A 16,473-nucleotide genomic window follows, 5' to 3' on the forward strand; every position below is an offset into this window, starting at 1 on the left:
TTAAGCTATGGTTTCCTAAGACAGCGGTACCGTCACAAAGCGGCCGTCACGGGACGGCGGATGACGTCATTAAAACGTTGACTATGTAAATCAATGGCGCTGGTTTCCTAGAGAGCGTTGACCGTGAACGTAACGTCGAAGCAACGGTGCCGCCATTTGCAGGACGGCCGTCACAGCGGTGCGAACTGTTTTCGAACGGTTTTTGTCGCGAAGCGGTGACCGTTTGGCTGTCAAAATGAGTGCAAACGTGGTGCGGAATGTTGAAAATGTCGAAATATTGATTAATTTTGTAAAAATCATGACGATTTATGTAATGGAAGGGCAAAGACTATTAAAAAGTCGAGTTGAAACAAAGTTCGTGAAGAAATATCGGGACAACGCTTGAAATATCAGGTATGTACTAAAATGTAAATAACAATAGAATCATATAAAAATAACAGAGCAAATGTTTATAAGCTACAAGAAAAAAGCTAAGCATCTATCATAATGTTATTTTTCTAATTCAAAACATGTATTATAACATTGTTTATACGTAATAGATTCCAAGGAATCCTAACCTATTTATTGTGTCTGCAGATAATTGGTTGAATTCTATATTAAAATTTCGTAAGGTATCCAAAGTAAAATGCTTTTATTGGATTCAATTATCCTTTTATTTTTTTTATTTACAAGGGTGTAAAATGTGACGCATTTTGTCTTGTAAGGACATTATCACACTTTTTATTAGGTTACCTTACCAAATCCTAACCTATTTTGAAGTTGACATTTTATGAAATAACACACAACATTTCAGATTAAAAGTCACATGGGTGTGATTTAAAATAAGGAGTTCTCCATGAATATTAAAGAGCCAAGAAAAATGCCTGGAACATAATCTTAACAGAGTAAGTTTGATGAATTTTAAATAAAATATGCCCTTTGAACATGAAATGAATACAACAAATTTGTCGATGGATACAAATAAGTATACCAATGTAATTCTTGTATGAACATTACTATAATATTTTTTCTGCATTAATTATTACATTTATTTATTCTAGAAAGCTACAAACACCAAAGAGTAGTCACCAACATAAACAATTTTTGTTACAACTGAGAGGGAAAACATTTTTGAGAAGGGAATACTGAATTTGCGTCGTAGGTGAATTGGTTCAGGCGAATAAATCTCACCCAAATGATAAAAGTTTCAGCTCTTTGACTTCACAAAAGAAAACAGATGGAAGAGTTGAGGAAATGTGATGTTAAAACATAGGCAGAATGGAGAATGTTACAATGTGTAAAATGCCTACTTAAACCAGCCTATGACAGAGCATAAGCCCTGTAAGTGCCTAGACTTCCATATTCCCTTCTCGAAAATGTTTTCCCTCTCTGTTGCAACAAATTTAGAACTAGATAACTCCCTAGGGAGGAAATCCAGCCTGTCTGCAAACATTGGACATACTCAAAACATTGTTTTTAATGAGTAAACTAATGGCACAGAAAAACGATTAAATATAGACATACTTGGGACTTATTAATACATTTGTTCCAGGATTCTTATCACCGAATTCAATTAAATAATATGGTATGTAAATGAGCTCCCATTTATATTTGAGTCAAGTTCAAACTAGTTTTATAGCAACTCCATAAACACCAGTAATAAGTTCTTATTTAGATACATAAGGTAGGTTGCAATAACTTTCCTGTATATTCATTGTGAATTTTATTTTCAGAATAAGTACATACTACAAAATTATTTTCACCCAAGTGCAGATCAAGATATGAGTAGTGAGAGGGTAGATACTCTCCCGATAGTACTACTAGATTTGCTGTGCGAGTCGAACTCAAATGTTTGCCAGCAGAAATTACTAGGCTTCCGAGCGATTTCTTCACTGCCTCAACATGCAAGGACAAGGGGACATTCGTCAACGACCTACGACTCAGACTCGCAGACATCAGACAAACACCAGGCATCCACCACAGTCCAAAGAAAACCTTTATCCACAAAGAACTTCTCAACACGAGCCACGTATTTATATTTACTGACTGCCACAGAAGACCATTCCAGAACGCCATACAATGTAGAACAGACGGGAGACAAGACTTTCTGAAATCTACCTTCACTATTGTGATGGAAAAATCCAATGACACCATACCCACAGCAGTACTTACTTCGGACTCACCAGATCCACCTCCAGGAAGGCAGACACTCCCCTGAAATGAACACTTCCCAGAATAATACTGATCATAAAAACAAAAATGTACTAATAAATATGAGCAAACTATTTTTACCTGGATGCAAATTATGTTTTAAATACCTCTTATGAATGTACACATTATTGTAATTCCATTTTGTATTATAATTTTATATGTATTCTTCTCCGTTTTTTATATCATGAGAAATGTAGTTTATACTCACATAATATATTTTCTATTACATAATATTTATGTAAATTTAGGATTATAATGAAAAATCCTCAAGTATGCTATACTAAAATGATTTCGTGTTTAGCATTAGGTCTTATACTCATATATATACATATAACTCATAAAATATTAGTTCTTTATACAAATATGAACCAAACTTTTCTTCTTTAAATATCTCTTTGTAAAAAGAGATATTTAAAGAGAAAAAGACAATAAATTTAAGTTAATTTAAAAAAACATCTTAAAAAAATAATAACATATTATGGTAAAAAAAGCAATATATTATTTTTAAATGCTATTCTAAAAGTAATTCAAATAAGTTTAAAAATATAAAACCAGCAGTGAAAAAAGAAAGAATAAAAGTCTTTCAAGTGAAATGTAAAAGAGCATCAGAAATTCAAATATATTAAAAAAATATTTTGTACTTTCTCCAGCCTGTCAATATAAGTAATGTATTGTGGATTCCAAATTATGGATGTAAATTCTAGGTGAGTACTTACATAGCTATAATAGAGTAATAATGAATTGATTACAATGTCTGCTTTGTAATGACAAATGTATTCTTTATGTTTGTTGTTACTATGTAAAATACTATATTATATTTTGACAGACTAATAAAATGAATTTAATTATGATTCAAAGAGGTTGGATATATACTTGTATGATAGGGAGCAGATGATATTCCTAAAGAGTTAAAAGTTATACAATACTGTGTTGTGGGGTACATAAATTATTAGTTAAACGCTGAAGACATTTTGGTTTCGAACTTACAGTTTGTAGTTATGTATATTATTACATATGGAAGTTATAAGTATATATTATGGTGTCTGTAAGAAGTAAGTGTATAATAATTGTAATTTTTCAGAAGAAATCTGTACAGTTTATATATAGTAAGCAATATTAAGTTCTGATGTTCCAGTATAAATTGTTACTACAATTATTACAAGTTTATATATGTATATTAAAGAAAACGTAAAGTAAAGTGAATTCTGGTTCTTTTGTTTTACAAAGAGATATTTAAAGAAGAAAAGTTTGGTTCATATTTGTATAAAAGTACAAATATTATATGAGTTACATATAATATATGCGTATAAGACCTAATGCTAAGTAATCTCACGAAATGTAAGAAAGCATCAGAAATTCAAATGTTTTAAAAAATATGTTGTACTTTCTCCAGCCTGTCAATATAAGTAATGTTTTGTGGTTTGTAAGTTATGAATGCAAATTCTAGGTGAGTACTTACATAGCTATAATAGAGTAATAATGAATTAATAACAATGTCTGCTTTGTAATGACAAATGTATTCTTTATATTTGTTGTTACTATGTAAAATACTATATTATATTTTGACAGACTAATAAAATGAATTTAATTATGATTCAAAGAGGTTGGACATATACTTGTATGATATGGAGCAGATGATATTCCTAAAGAATTAAAAGTTATACAATACTGTGTTGTGAGGTACATAAATTATTAGTTAAACGCTGAAGACATTTTGGTTTCGAACTTACAGTTTGTAGTTTATTTATTTATTTTATTTTATTAAATATTTGGGTAAATCATAAGAACGCAAATATTTCTTTTTTAAAAAAAATAAAAAATAAGTATTAAAAACAACAACTTTTTAACATAAAAAGACCAATAAAGTTTTCATAAATTAAAAAGATATAAACATTAAATGTGACAAAAAAATAAAAAATAGATAAGAATTTTAAGTGAGAAAAGAATAATTAGTTATGTATATTATTACATATGAAAGTTATAAGTATATATTATGGTGTCTGTAAGAAGTAAGTGTATAATGATTGTAATTTTTCAGAAGAAATCTGTAGAGTTTATATATGGTAAGCAATATTAAGTTCTGATGTTCCAGTATAAATTGTTACTATAATATTTACAAGTTCATAAATGAATATTAAAGAAAACATAAAGTAAAGTGAATTCTGGTTCTTTTGTTTTACAAAGAGATATTTAAAAAAGAAAAGTTTAGTTCATATTTGTATAAAAGTACAAATATTATATTAGTTACATATATATGGGTATAAGACCTAATGCTAAACAAGAAATCGTTTTAGTATCGTTATCGTTTGAGAATTTTTCATTATGATCTTAAATTTACATAAATATTATGCAATAGAGAATATATTATGTGAGTATAAACTCCATTTCTCATGATTTACAAAAAGGAGAAGAATACATATAAAATTATAATACAAAATGGAATAACAATAATGTGTATATTCATAAGAGGTATTAAAAACATAATTTACATAAAATTTTGCATACTATAAAACTATGTAATAGTACTTAATGTTTCCTAAATAAAAGAAAAAAATATTTCTTTCTCTTATTTCTGTTTACAGGATATCATGATTTGTTCACCAAAACACTAGAAATTGGCCCTGTGAAGGAATAGAACGCACCAAGATCAGTTACAAATAAAAATGTAGTTATTGCATATATTATTTTTATTTAATCAAAAACATACACCTTTTATTTTATAAATTATTATGTAATGTATTTTTTAAAATTATTTGAGTATGATCTTCTTCTTCTCTGGTCTCAATCCTGGGATTGGCTGGCAGCAATTCCTTTCATTCTTCTCCTCCATTCCTCCCTGTCTTGTGCGGCTCATTTAAAGTCAACATATGATGAGCAGCGCACGTCCTCTAATAGGTCCTCCAGGTACTCTTGGCGTGGGCATCCCCTAGAATTTGTTCCCTCGGTCATCCCCTCCATTGCACATGCAGGCCTTCTTGACGTATTACATGACCGATCCATCTCGCTCGCCTTTCGGACAAGGTCCTGAGCAGGTGCCTTCCACCTTCGATTCTTTGGAGAACCTCCTCATTTGTAATGTGGTCTCTCCAGGAAATTCCTAGTAGTCTTCTATAGGACCACATCTCAAAAGCCTCTAGTCTCTGTTTATCTCTTTCGGATACGCACCATGTCTCGCAGCCATACATCAAGATACTCCATAAATAGGTCTTGATTAGGAGTATTCTTAGTTTTAGGTCTATATTATTTGATTCTTTTATTTTGGACCTTTTATTAAATGCAAGTCTAGCTTGATGTATACGGCTGTCGACCTCGCTCTTAGACCAACCGTCCCACGTTATTTTGCTCCCGAGGTAGAGAAACTCCTTGGTGTTCTTTAGTGGTATTCCCGACATCACTACTCTCATCTGGTGTTGCATTCGGCCTACAGTCAGTAGCTTTGTTTTGTCTTTATTTATCTTCATACTGTAGTTATTTTGAAGAATGCTTTCCATAGTTGTAAGGGCTCTTGCAGTTCTTCTTCACTTTCAGCAACCATAGCAATATCGTCAGCAAACCTTATCATATCCCATTTAGTATGATATTAATAACAATAATTACAGGATTAAATAAACTAAAATTAGTTATTATATAGATGTGATTATAAGTAATTATGATATTTTACAAATTGCAAATATTTATCTATAAATCCAACATACTCAAGGAATACTATTTAAAAGTTTAACATATAACATCAAATCAGAGAGACTAAACATATATTATATAAACTATAAATCATATATTTGTTTTTACATTATAAATTTAAGATGTTTCTATCCCCTTGTATCAAACACACACTCACCCTTTCCACAAACCCACCCTCACACTCATATACACTAACTCTCATATTCACATACCTACCAAAACCTCACTCAACTCCAGCAATATTACAGCACATTTAAATCAAAGCTTTCTCTCACTCTCTAAGACTTGCAAATAAATAATACAATAATAAGCTCCACTCGTTTGACGATAACAGCCGAACCTCGCTTCTAAGTTATCGTTTTGAAATTTACTCAAGAGTAAATATTCTACTTTATGTATGGAAAATATATATAGGATCAACATTGAAAACGCATCCAATGTAGTAATGGGGGATTTAAATTTTTGTACACCTAGAGACTAACTCTCAGGTATTGAGAGTCTCCAAGTTTTTAACCAAAGGGACATGTTTCTTAGAAAATTTTTATGATCTACACTATCTTCTCTAATGGGTTCCTTGTGAAGATTGTTGAATCTCTGAAATTCAAATACACTTTACCCATTTACAATCTTCCACCATCTACAAAATATACTTTTAAAATCTAGAGTACTCTCGGGTTCTACAAACAGTTCTGGATTTTTAGGCGCTACGCACTTTAAACCCACCAATTGTTTTCTCATTAAAAACTTTTAACTCTAGGGATACATTTTGTTTTAGAATGTTGCTTGGATATAGGACTTTGTATGATATCATGTGCCCAAATTTGATCAAGGTTTTTTTTTCAAGATCATTAATGAATTTCGAATGTTGAAATTGAGCGTCTAATATTATACTGAAATCATTTAAATGAGGATTATTTTGAATTGATCCAATTATTGCAAACACACTTAATAAAATGTAAGTGCAGGATCAAATTTGAAAAATAAAGTTCTACTATTATCTAAAGGGTGAGGTAAACTAGGGAGTAATATTTTATCTGTTTGAAACAATTCAAATGCCTTTTTTGTTAATAGCATTATTATCGGATATCAAAGATATTGTGAAGTAGGCCTTGTATACAAACTCCTGACGTCACTGCAACCTGTGAAGATCTATTGTGATGGATTAAATTAATTAAAAACAACTACTGCACAACATCATTATACTTACAGAGGAATATTTTTCTTTAATGAAATGAACAAAGATAATAAAAAGTACAGTCAGGAATACAATATATTTAAGAAAGAAGTAAAAAATTACATCTATAATTCTTCTTTATGTAACACTGATTGAAAACATCGTTAATATCTTTTTTGTAATTTATTTATGTTATTCTAAAATAATCTATTATAAGACGTCACTCCCGATTATGTACACAAGAATTGTTTATTTCTTTTACGTAATGGGAAACGTTAATGTAAATATATGTAATTGATTAATGTAAAAAATTGTATTTAATATTATATTTAAATTTGTTATTAATAAATTTAAAAAAAAATCTATTGCACCTATAACTTTAAGAAATCCTCTCATACAAAATAAGCCGGATATAACTAGATTTGTTCTGGACACTGGCTTCATTATAATATAGTCCGGTGTTTTTCATGCCAATTGATGTTGATGTTGAAATAGTTTGGTGACTAAATTCGTGTATATCAGCAGAGTCGTCTTGAATCTGGAAGATTTATCAAAAGTTAATATCTATAGGCATTAAACATTTACGTATTTAAAATTGTCAAATGAATTGACAGAAACGATACTTACATATTGCCAAAATTATTATTCATTACATACCTCATTACTACCCTTGTACCGAATAGCAAATAGGCCCTGGAGTTCTACTGGTATTTTCTCATCTCGTTTGTGTCCTTCCAAATCGAGTTTTACTAGAGTAATTATGCGCCTCATATTTTCCTTCGAAAAACAGTATTTCTCCTTGAATTCACTGTCTTAAAAATCTTAAAAAGAGTTGACTCTTTTTTTAATACAATTTTCGTGCACGAGAAGGTCGCATGCCTTCGAAAATGTTTAAAATTAAATAAAACTGTGACAAACTATTCATAAATAACGACAAATATGACAGATCGCATTCTAGGGCATATTTTTGACAGATAAGCTGCCGTGGCCGCCAGACATGACAACTTTTTCCTAGGAAACCACTCTCTAGTCACCGTTTCGGCGGCCGTTCACCGCATCACCGTTCGTACGGCCGTTAAGATATCGGCACCGTTTTCCTAGGAAACCCAAGCTTTACTCTTGGGAAGCCATTATACCAGTCAAATGACGGCCACTGTCACATTATTATAATCCACTTATTGTCAGAAGTGCATGTTTAATGCAACCTTATTGTAATCCAATTTTTTTCTCGTACACAGGTCATCCGAATTGCCAATTGCGTGTATTTTATATTTATTTGTGTATGTAAGATATTTTTAAATGGTATAGATTTTTTAAAAAAACGTTTCCTGAAATTATATTTTTAAATTTTTTCTTCGGGCACCAATACAAGCATCTGAATAGTAAGGCTAAATCGATCTAAAATGTAATTTAACGGTTTAAATTTGAACACATTTCCGACGCAAGCTTTTGATTTGTGCGTGTAAAAAAAGTTGGCTTATTATAAACGCGCACTGTGACGACATTATCGAACGAACCAAGTTTCAAATGGTGACTTGATGTATTATGTCGTCATTCTTCGTGCCGATTTTCAGCGAGAATCTCAAATCTTTGAAAAAATCGTTGCTCCTTAAAAAAATGGTTTTGCTCAGCTAAATAGGACACTTTTTAAAAATATAACCTTTATTACTAGAGAATTATATATACGAGTATAATATCAGTAAGAAAGAACTTAAAGTTGTGCATCTAATCTCATTTTCAATATATTTATATTTATTTAATTTACACACGTAACCAATGCAACGGAGCGAATGACTACGTACCAATATATTTAACGATTTAGTTTTATTATGAAAATAGATATTTCTGTCGGTTAATATCAAAAATGATTAAATCCTGGCTAAACAATTTTTCAGAAACAACGTTTTTCTGTAACCGATTATTGCAATTCGATTAATTTATTAAAATGGCGAGATTTATATGTTAAGAACGATTTAAATGTATTTTATATAAATGAAATAATAAAATATTAAACGGTATCCTCAAAAAAATACAGATTTATTTTGGATTGAACCGAGTTTGATATTATGAAGTGGATTTAACTAGTTTTCAAGAGATATGACCAATTTTAATTAATTCTGTCATTTATTGTTTATGTAAAGGTTGTCGCCACTTTTAATATGTCTTTAAAAATAAAATAAAATGAAATTTAACTTAAAAGGAAAATCATAACAAAAGTAAGATCCCATCACACGCTCACTCTCGAATGCAAACTAGCGGCCATATTGAAAAAATGCACCACTGTAATTGGCCACATCAGATGTTCCTGGTTTTGAAATAAAACATGGTATGAATAGATGTTGCCAATTTTGATATAAAAATAAATTTCAAACTTGAATTACTAAAGTAAAACGTTGGATTTTTCTACTTTACATATAAGCAACCTATGTTTTACTAATATTTTCATAGTTTTGCGTTCAAAAAATTATTTTTTACCGAAAACGGATTTTATCGATTTTGATATCCACCGATACATTTATAAGTTCTCGTGACTTTTTTAAACCGACATATTTAATATCGTACTAGTTATATCATTATTCGCATACAGCATGCAATGCTGAACGCTGTATTACGTCACAGCCTTAATTAATCACAAGCTTATCGTCATGTTTATAAAACGAATGGTCGTTATTCGCCTTTTAATGCATATTTTTCGGTTGTCATTATTATCAAATTATAATAATAATTCTACTTTCTCCCATTTGTTTTACTACGTTATACGGTATGCATATTACTTTGAATTCACTGTTCTGTAATTGGTTAGTGCAGGGTTTCCCAAAGCTTTTCAGCAACGGAACACTTCGTAAATCAGAAAATTTCAAAGAAACACTTAGGTTGGGTATTTTACAATAGTAAAAATTAATAATTTTATTAAAACATTTATTATTTATTTAGTCATTATAACAATTCACGTGAAAATCTGAGTGAAAAGACTCAGATAATTTTAAGTTCTTGAATCGCAAATCTTTTTGATATCAAGCACTCGGTGAGTTGAATTCTTGCATATTATATCTGTTGTGGCATCGAGCCTGTTTCTGCACTTTGACTTTGTTGCAGCATAATGAGAAAATCCCACTTCGCATAAATAAGTTGTAGAAAATGGAGGTAAAACAACGATGGCTTGTTTTGACACATCGGTGTACTCTTTTAACAAACTCGTCTTGATATAATTTAATCTCTGTATTTTTGTTTCAAATCAGATTCATTGATTAAATCGATTAGATTTCCATAATCGCTTGCGCTTAAGCCTACTTTATCTGTCATGGTAAATGGATTCCAAAGCCAAGAATCATTTTTAATAGTTTTGGGAAAATATTGCCAAAGAGTTGTTTTCGTATAGAATATCTCCAATTTTTTGCGGAACACGTATTCAGGGTTCGTGAATTATCCTTTTTTCGCGGAATATAGTTTAGTAAACCCCAAGTTAGTGAGAAAATAGAAAATAGCCATTAAAAATTAAATCTTCTTTAAGGTTAGTAGAAGTTAGTAGAAGGTGAGTACCTATAAGTTTGTTTTGTCGCGCGTTTACTGGTTAATGGCAATTTCTACTAAAATATATTAAGAAGACAAGAAAAGCATAATTTATTTTCCAAATTATTTTGTAAATTATTAATGGTGTCGGTGAAATTATGTAATCAATGCACTTTTGGAAAAAATAACCAAAATGTAAGTAGGTGAAAGAAAATATTTTTTAAAATGGTGGCAGAAGAAGCGTCGGCTTTGATGGTTTGACTTAAGACAATAATGATTAACGAAATGTTCGTGCATAAAAATAACTTGGAAGAACGTATTTTTAAAGTAATTGAAAATGGTGGAAGAAGAAGCTTCGACAATGATTGCTGAGCATATTAGACAATGGTTACCAAAATATATTGTGATAGAAGAAGCATCGACTTTGCTGATTTTGGATAACATGCAAGAATTGTTATTAACAAAATATTTTAAATGGTGGTAGAGAAAACCTCGACTTTGGACGGTGGTTGGGCACTAAACAAGAATGTTGTTTTTTAAACTGGTGATAGAAGAAGCCTCGACGTCGCGTCTGTGGTTGGACACTTTACTAACAATTGTGATAGAAAGCTTCGACTTTGGTGGTTGGAAATTGTACAAGGATGATTAGAAAAACATTTTCGAAGTGGTAGAAGAAATGGCACAAATTTTGATAAATGAATCTAGATATGCATTATTAACAAAATATTGTAAATGGTGGTGGAAAAAGCGACAATATTGGTGTTCGTAAATTGGACAAAAATGACTGAAATCGGAATCATCAAGCTGCCGTTTTTGTCCAGAGCGATGCGGCCGGTCCTGTGCACCATAGGCAAGTGGTCCTACTTGGCAGGAGGGATGGCCATCACCATCAAGGGCAAGCAGGCCAGTCGCCACGAGGCTCCCATCCTGGTCGTGGCTCCTCACTCCACATTCCTGGACAGCTGCATCGTGTACGCCACCAGAATGTCCTCGGTCATCGTCCGCAGGGAGAGCATGGGCAACTACGTGGGAAGTAGGTGGACCAACTTCATGTTTGGTGGCGGAATATGACATATTATACTCGTTCCTCGTTTACTACTCCTGGATGTTTCCGTAGGTTCCTACCAAAGCCAAAACATTGACAATTTTACATTCGGTATTTTAAACCGATTGTTTTTGGTGACTGGTCAAGAAAAAAAACTTAATTATTTAGGGATGTTATATTATTACTATTTTTTGTTTAACGTATTGAATTGTGTTAACATGTGGGATATTATTCGTTGGAAAATTATTCTGATTTGATATTACCTAGTTAATTACAGTTATTTAGAATTATGTAAATCATGATCAGTAAATGATAGGCGATGAAGATTACTTACATGATATTTATTTCTCAGTGAGTTCTTCCTTTCTATTCTTTAAAGATTAAACTTCTAGTATTCATTGGGAGGCTGTCGGCGTGGAAAAGAGAGCAATCTCTCTAGTGTTCTTGTTTTATGAAGTTTTGAAAGCGCATTTTGTGCAATTTTCAGGCACATTTCAAATGATAGCGATGTAGCTACGCTACATGTGATTATAGGCAATTACATAAATAAAATATCTAGAACTGTTTGGATACCTAAGAAACAATTAAATTATATGCTAATGTAATAAATATGATTCTCGCCAATTATTTATTTGCGATGCCAAACATAAAACGTTCAATGACAGAGCTCGTGGAATTACACTCCATTTTATTTCTAATTGATTAAAAGACTTTCTAGTAAAACAAGATATTTCGTAACCCTAAATACACAAACAAACCATCATGCCGTTTCCCCGTAGGGGTAGGGCAGAGAGGATAGAACATCTTATCATGCACGCACGCCGATTATTCCTACACTTGACATGTCCATCTTCGAGTATTTAATGGACTTGATCGTGTTATTATTTTTTTATTTTTTTTATTCAGAAAACATACAGTTATACAAAATAAGTATTAAAAACAACAACTTTTTAACATAAAAAGACCAATTAAGTTTTCATAAATTAAAAAGACATAAACATTAAATGTGACAAAGAAATAAAAAATAAATAAGAATTTTAAGTGAGAAAAGAATAATTGTTGACATTTGCGTTTTCCATGGAGGTAATAGATTAAAATAAACGAAAATACCGAATGTACACTCCGAGCCATCCACGCACACACATGAACGCACATATAAAACATACACAATTATATACATTACATGCGGGACATATACATAGCATTAAACCACTCAAGATGTCTTGATGTTATGTCTTTTTCGGTTTTCCCCGTTTGCTGTATCCATCAACATTGGCATCATAGAGCATTTTAGCCGTTCTTTCGCTGTCCATTCGCTCTACATGTCCAAACCGACGCAGCACCCCTTTCTTGATTCTGTCGGTAATGCTTATCTCAGCCTTTTAAATATAAATATAGTTCACGGATCTTGACATGTGTGCATCTATCATGCATCGTTTTACCACACATTCCCTTATATGTACGTTAGATTTTTTATACTGTACCTAATTTGTACATGTGCTACAAAGATATTTCGTTAATCAAATTTAATTTTGGCTTCACCGCAAAACTCAGGAAGTTTTTTTATCGCAAAATCGCTTCGTTTGACTCATTTTGATCTGACCATCGAATAAATTTATAAATCCGATCATGATTTGCGATGCTCGAAATTGTGTCATCTTTCATTGGTATGCTTCTAACGTCCTCCGAGAATCCTTGTTCCATAATGTTCCTGCCTCAACTTTATAAATATATCGATTATTAACTTGTTTGATTTTATATTTAATGATAATAATAATCCAAGCTGATGAATGGATGAACGATTTCAACCCAAGAGTACCGTTACATTTCGTTTCGCTTTATAAACACCATCTTCAAGAATGTCGACTCATAAGAATATTGTGTATTTTAACTGTCTATTCTCTGAAAAATACAGTTTAAGTGTTAAATTAATTGAAGGCAGTTCTGTAGTTCGCTGTGTGCCCTTTTTTAAATAATTGACGTAAAAATCTCAACGCGTGACTGACTGACACACATTGATAAAATTAGATCGCACATATTTTTTTTAATGTTATCCAATGCTTGAAAATTTGCTTTCCTTTTTTGTAAATAATACCGTTTTACAAATTTGTCACGTTTGAGATGATCTACTTTTTCTTTTCTTATTATTTTTGTTGTGATTTTGACACGTGTTTTTCCGTGTTTTTGCACGCTTTATTGTGTTTATGATTTAAGATTCTGGCTAGTGGAGACTTTGTTATTGAAGTGAATAAAATCTGATTACAGAATTAATAAATTACACGCAGCCTGTGTACGTGTGGCGGGACGATCCTAATTCCCGCCAAAATACCATCAAGGAAATAATTGGAAGGGCGACATCGCCTGATTGGCCGCAGGTGACATTTTCATTTTCTACCTGATTTGATTTACGGTACCATTACAGCACCTAGATGATTTGATTCGCAATAAAATTCTAAACAGTAAAAAAGCAAAGGTAGGGGAGAAAAAATGTTTTTTTGTGAAAAAATATGGAAATGGCATATTGGTAAAAAAAAAAACTAAAATCATCTGGCATAATCTATTGTCCTTTTTAAAGAGAAGACATTATTACCCGCTTTAAAAATTTTGTCAAAAGTATTTGGAAGTAATAACCTTAATCTAATAACTATTTTTGTATTGCATTATTTCGTTTTTTTAAAAATAGAATAATACTTTAAACGTTTTGGTGTTTTCGAGAAAAATAACAAAAACTGCTACATCAATGCCAAAGAGAGTCTTCATGTTAGAAATGTTATTTTCACTGTACTTTAACTTTAAGATACTAATAAATTAGCTTTAATATAAACATGAATTCAAAAAACTTTCTTAATCTTTGTATGGCACGGCCATTTTCAAAATTTAAATATCAAGCCTGTCATTGGTCGAATAAAATGGCTGATGGATATTGCTATGCTTCCAAACACTATTTTCAAACCAGCAGAAGTATGGTTTTAAACTACATTTGCAACTCAACTCATGATTTTTATAAAAATATAGTTTATAAACTACAGAATGACATCATAACCAAAAAAAATATTTTTTTGGAAGTTGCTATCTTTGCTTCCAATGCCCTCATACTTTTAAAATTAATTTAAGATATTTTGTAGGTTTTATTTCTTCGGGAAACTCATAGTATAAGTTTAAACCCTTGTACCATGAATTGTCGGACTGTTTTTCTTCTCATTGGCAATCTTTTTTTTTACTCTGGTTTCAGTTTTTATTCTATTTTATTTTTTATTTGATTCAACCCCTCAATTATACTATGAATAAAAATTGCTACATTATATTTTATTTGTAGCTTTGCTGTGACAAAGCTATTCTCATTATAGATTTTGAGTTTCAGTTAGTAAGATTTCATTAATTCAAATTGGTTTATTTGTTTTCTTGAAATTGTGAGTTGTTACTGTGTTCAAATACTGATCTTTGTATAAAATAGAACCAGAATCCTAGACAAATGTGTTTGACTCTATGGTTACTCTCAGATATAAATCCTGAAAAGAAATCGAGTGGAGAAAAGTCTGCTTCATAGTCTAGTGGCTGGCGCGTTCACCTACCATGCTTGAGGTCTAGTGTTAAGTCACTCATACAAGAGGCACTAAAAATGTCGCATACGCGAACTCAAAATGTCCCGCCACTACAAAAAATATGTTTGCTCCACCTCAAAGGCTTTGTCTCACTCGAGTATCGTGTAGTCTCGCACGCGTCTAACACTTCAAACACACATACATTCAGCGGACGAGTAGACCATCCGACACGGGTGTATTTGATTTATATTTTAATGTATGTGACATTTGTGTTTTGCGTGTGGTGTGTGGGTTTGAAACGGTACATCTCATACTCCTCATTTGAAACAGTACATTTAAACACCTCAATTCGATATTTGATACGAGGTATCGTATAAACTCATTCTAAAATCGTATCCTACCCAAAACTATCGAGGTCCAGGCACCTAAAGCGTAAGTCTGATCACCTCATCTTCCTATAACAGATTATCGAAATACGCTGCATTTCCTTTACTTTATGTACCATTAGGTGCAGATAAGAGTTTAATGAACATAATGAAATTGTTAAATTGACCGCTGGCTGTTTAGTACCTATTTTGTACATCTTTCAGATACTGATTTTCCCGGAAGGAACATGTACCAACCGTTCCTGCCTGATCACCTTCAAACCCGGAGGTTTCTATCCTGGAGTACCGGTTCAGCCTGTCACCATCCGATATCCTAACCATCTCGATACCGTCACCTGGACTTGGGAAGGACCAAGCGCGTGAGTTATAAATATACCATACTCGTGTCTATTCATTTACATGGTAGGTAAATAAATATACTAAAAGACTAATAGTGGATAGGTTTCCTCATATAAAAAACAATTTAATATTTCCAAAAATGAAATTTCATTACTGTTTTTTGTATCTTTTTTTAAATGCATTTAGAAAATTCACAGATATCAATGATTTTTCATTATTATTATCAAACAATAGATTCACCCATTTCCAAATTTTATTATAACATTCCTATCACTTAAGATCTGAAATATTCAGAGCCTTCCGCATTCGTCTCTACGCCTACTGAGTAGAAAGTACAAAGTAATCCCAAGGAGTGTAGGAAATTTCAAAAACTAATACAAAGTATTACTGTTATGCATTATTGAATTCACATTCGAAAAATAAACTATAAAAGCAAATAAACAACAAATGTGCAGGACAGAAAAACTATGTAAAATAATTATAAAGTTACAAATCGTACATTTCTTTTATATAAGTAGATATATAACAAAAACATCACAACTTTTTTGCACAAATATCACATGGAGACTCTAGGTGTGTAAATTAGTACCTGCTAAAGGTTGCATG

At 31.6% G+C, this 16,473-nt stretch overlaps 1 protein-coding gene and 1 long non-coding RNA gene across 2 annotated transcripts in view; one reads left to right on the forward strand and one right to left on the reverse strand.

The window, feature by feature from the left end:
• The window catches only part of LOC148274061 (lysophosphatidylcholine acyltransferase-like), a gene marked incomplete at its 3' end in the record, with an annotated part of 114,999 nt that extends 99,112 nt beyond the window's left edge, over positions 1–15,887 (forward strand). Inside the window, exons 4-5 of the mRNA XM_088237691.1 lie at positions 13,866–13,975; positions 15,733–15,887. Of these exons, the coding sequence (XP_088093817.1) occupies positions 13,866–13,975; positions 15,733–15,887 (265 nt within the window). The remainder of the gene's footprint in view (positions 1–13,865; positions 13,976–15,732) is intronic.
• LOC148274062 (uncharacterized) lies at positions 4,137–7,834 on the reverse strand. Its single transcript, XR_015824386.1, has 2 exons — positions 7,703–7,834; positions 4,137–7,583 (listed from the first exon to the last, which is right to left on the reverse strand). It is a non-coding gene; the product is annotated as an uncharacterized LOC148274062 (long non-coding RNA).
• Positions 15,888–16,473: the final 586 nt, after the last annotated feature.

This window comes from Micrasema longulum, unplaced genomic scaffold, assembly GCF_059751315.1.
Source record: "Micrasema longulum isolate JH-2025_06_02 unplaced genomic scaffold, ASM5975131v1 h1tg001767l, whole genome shotgun sequence".
NCBI classification, from domain to species: Eukaryota; Metazoa; Arthropoda; class Insecta; order Trichoptera; family Brachycentridae; genus Micrasema; species Micrasema longulum.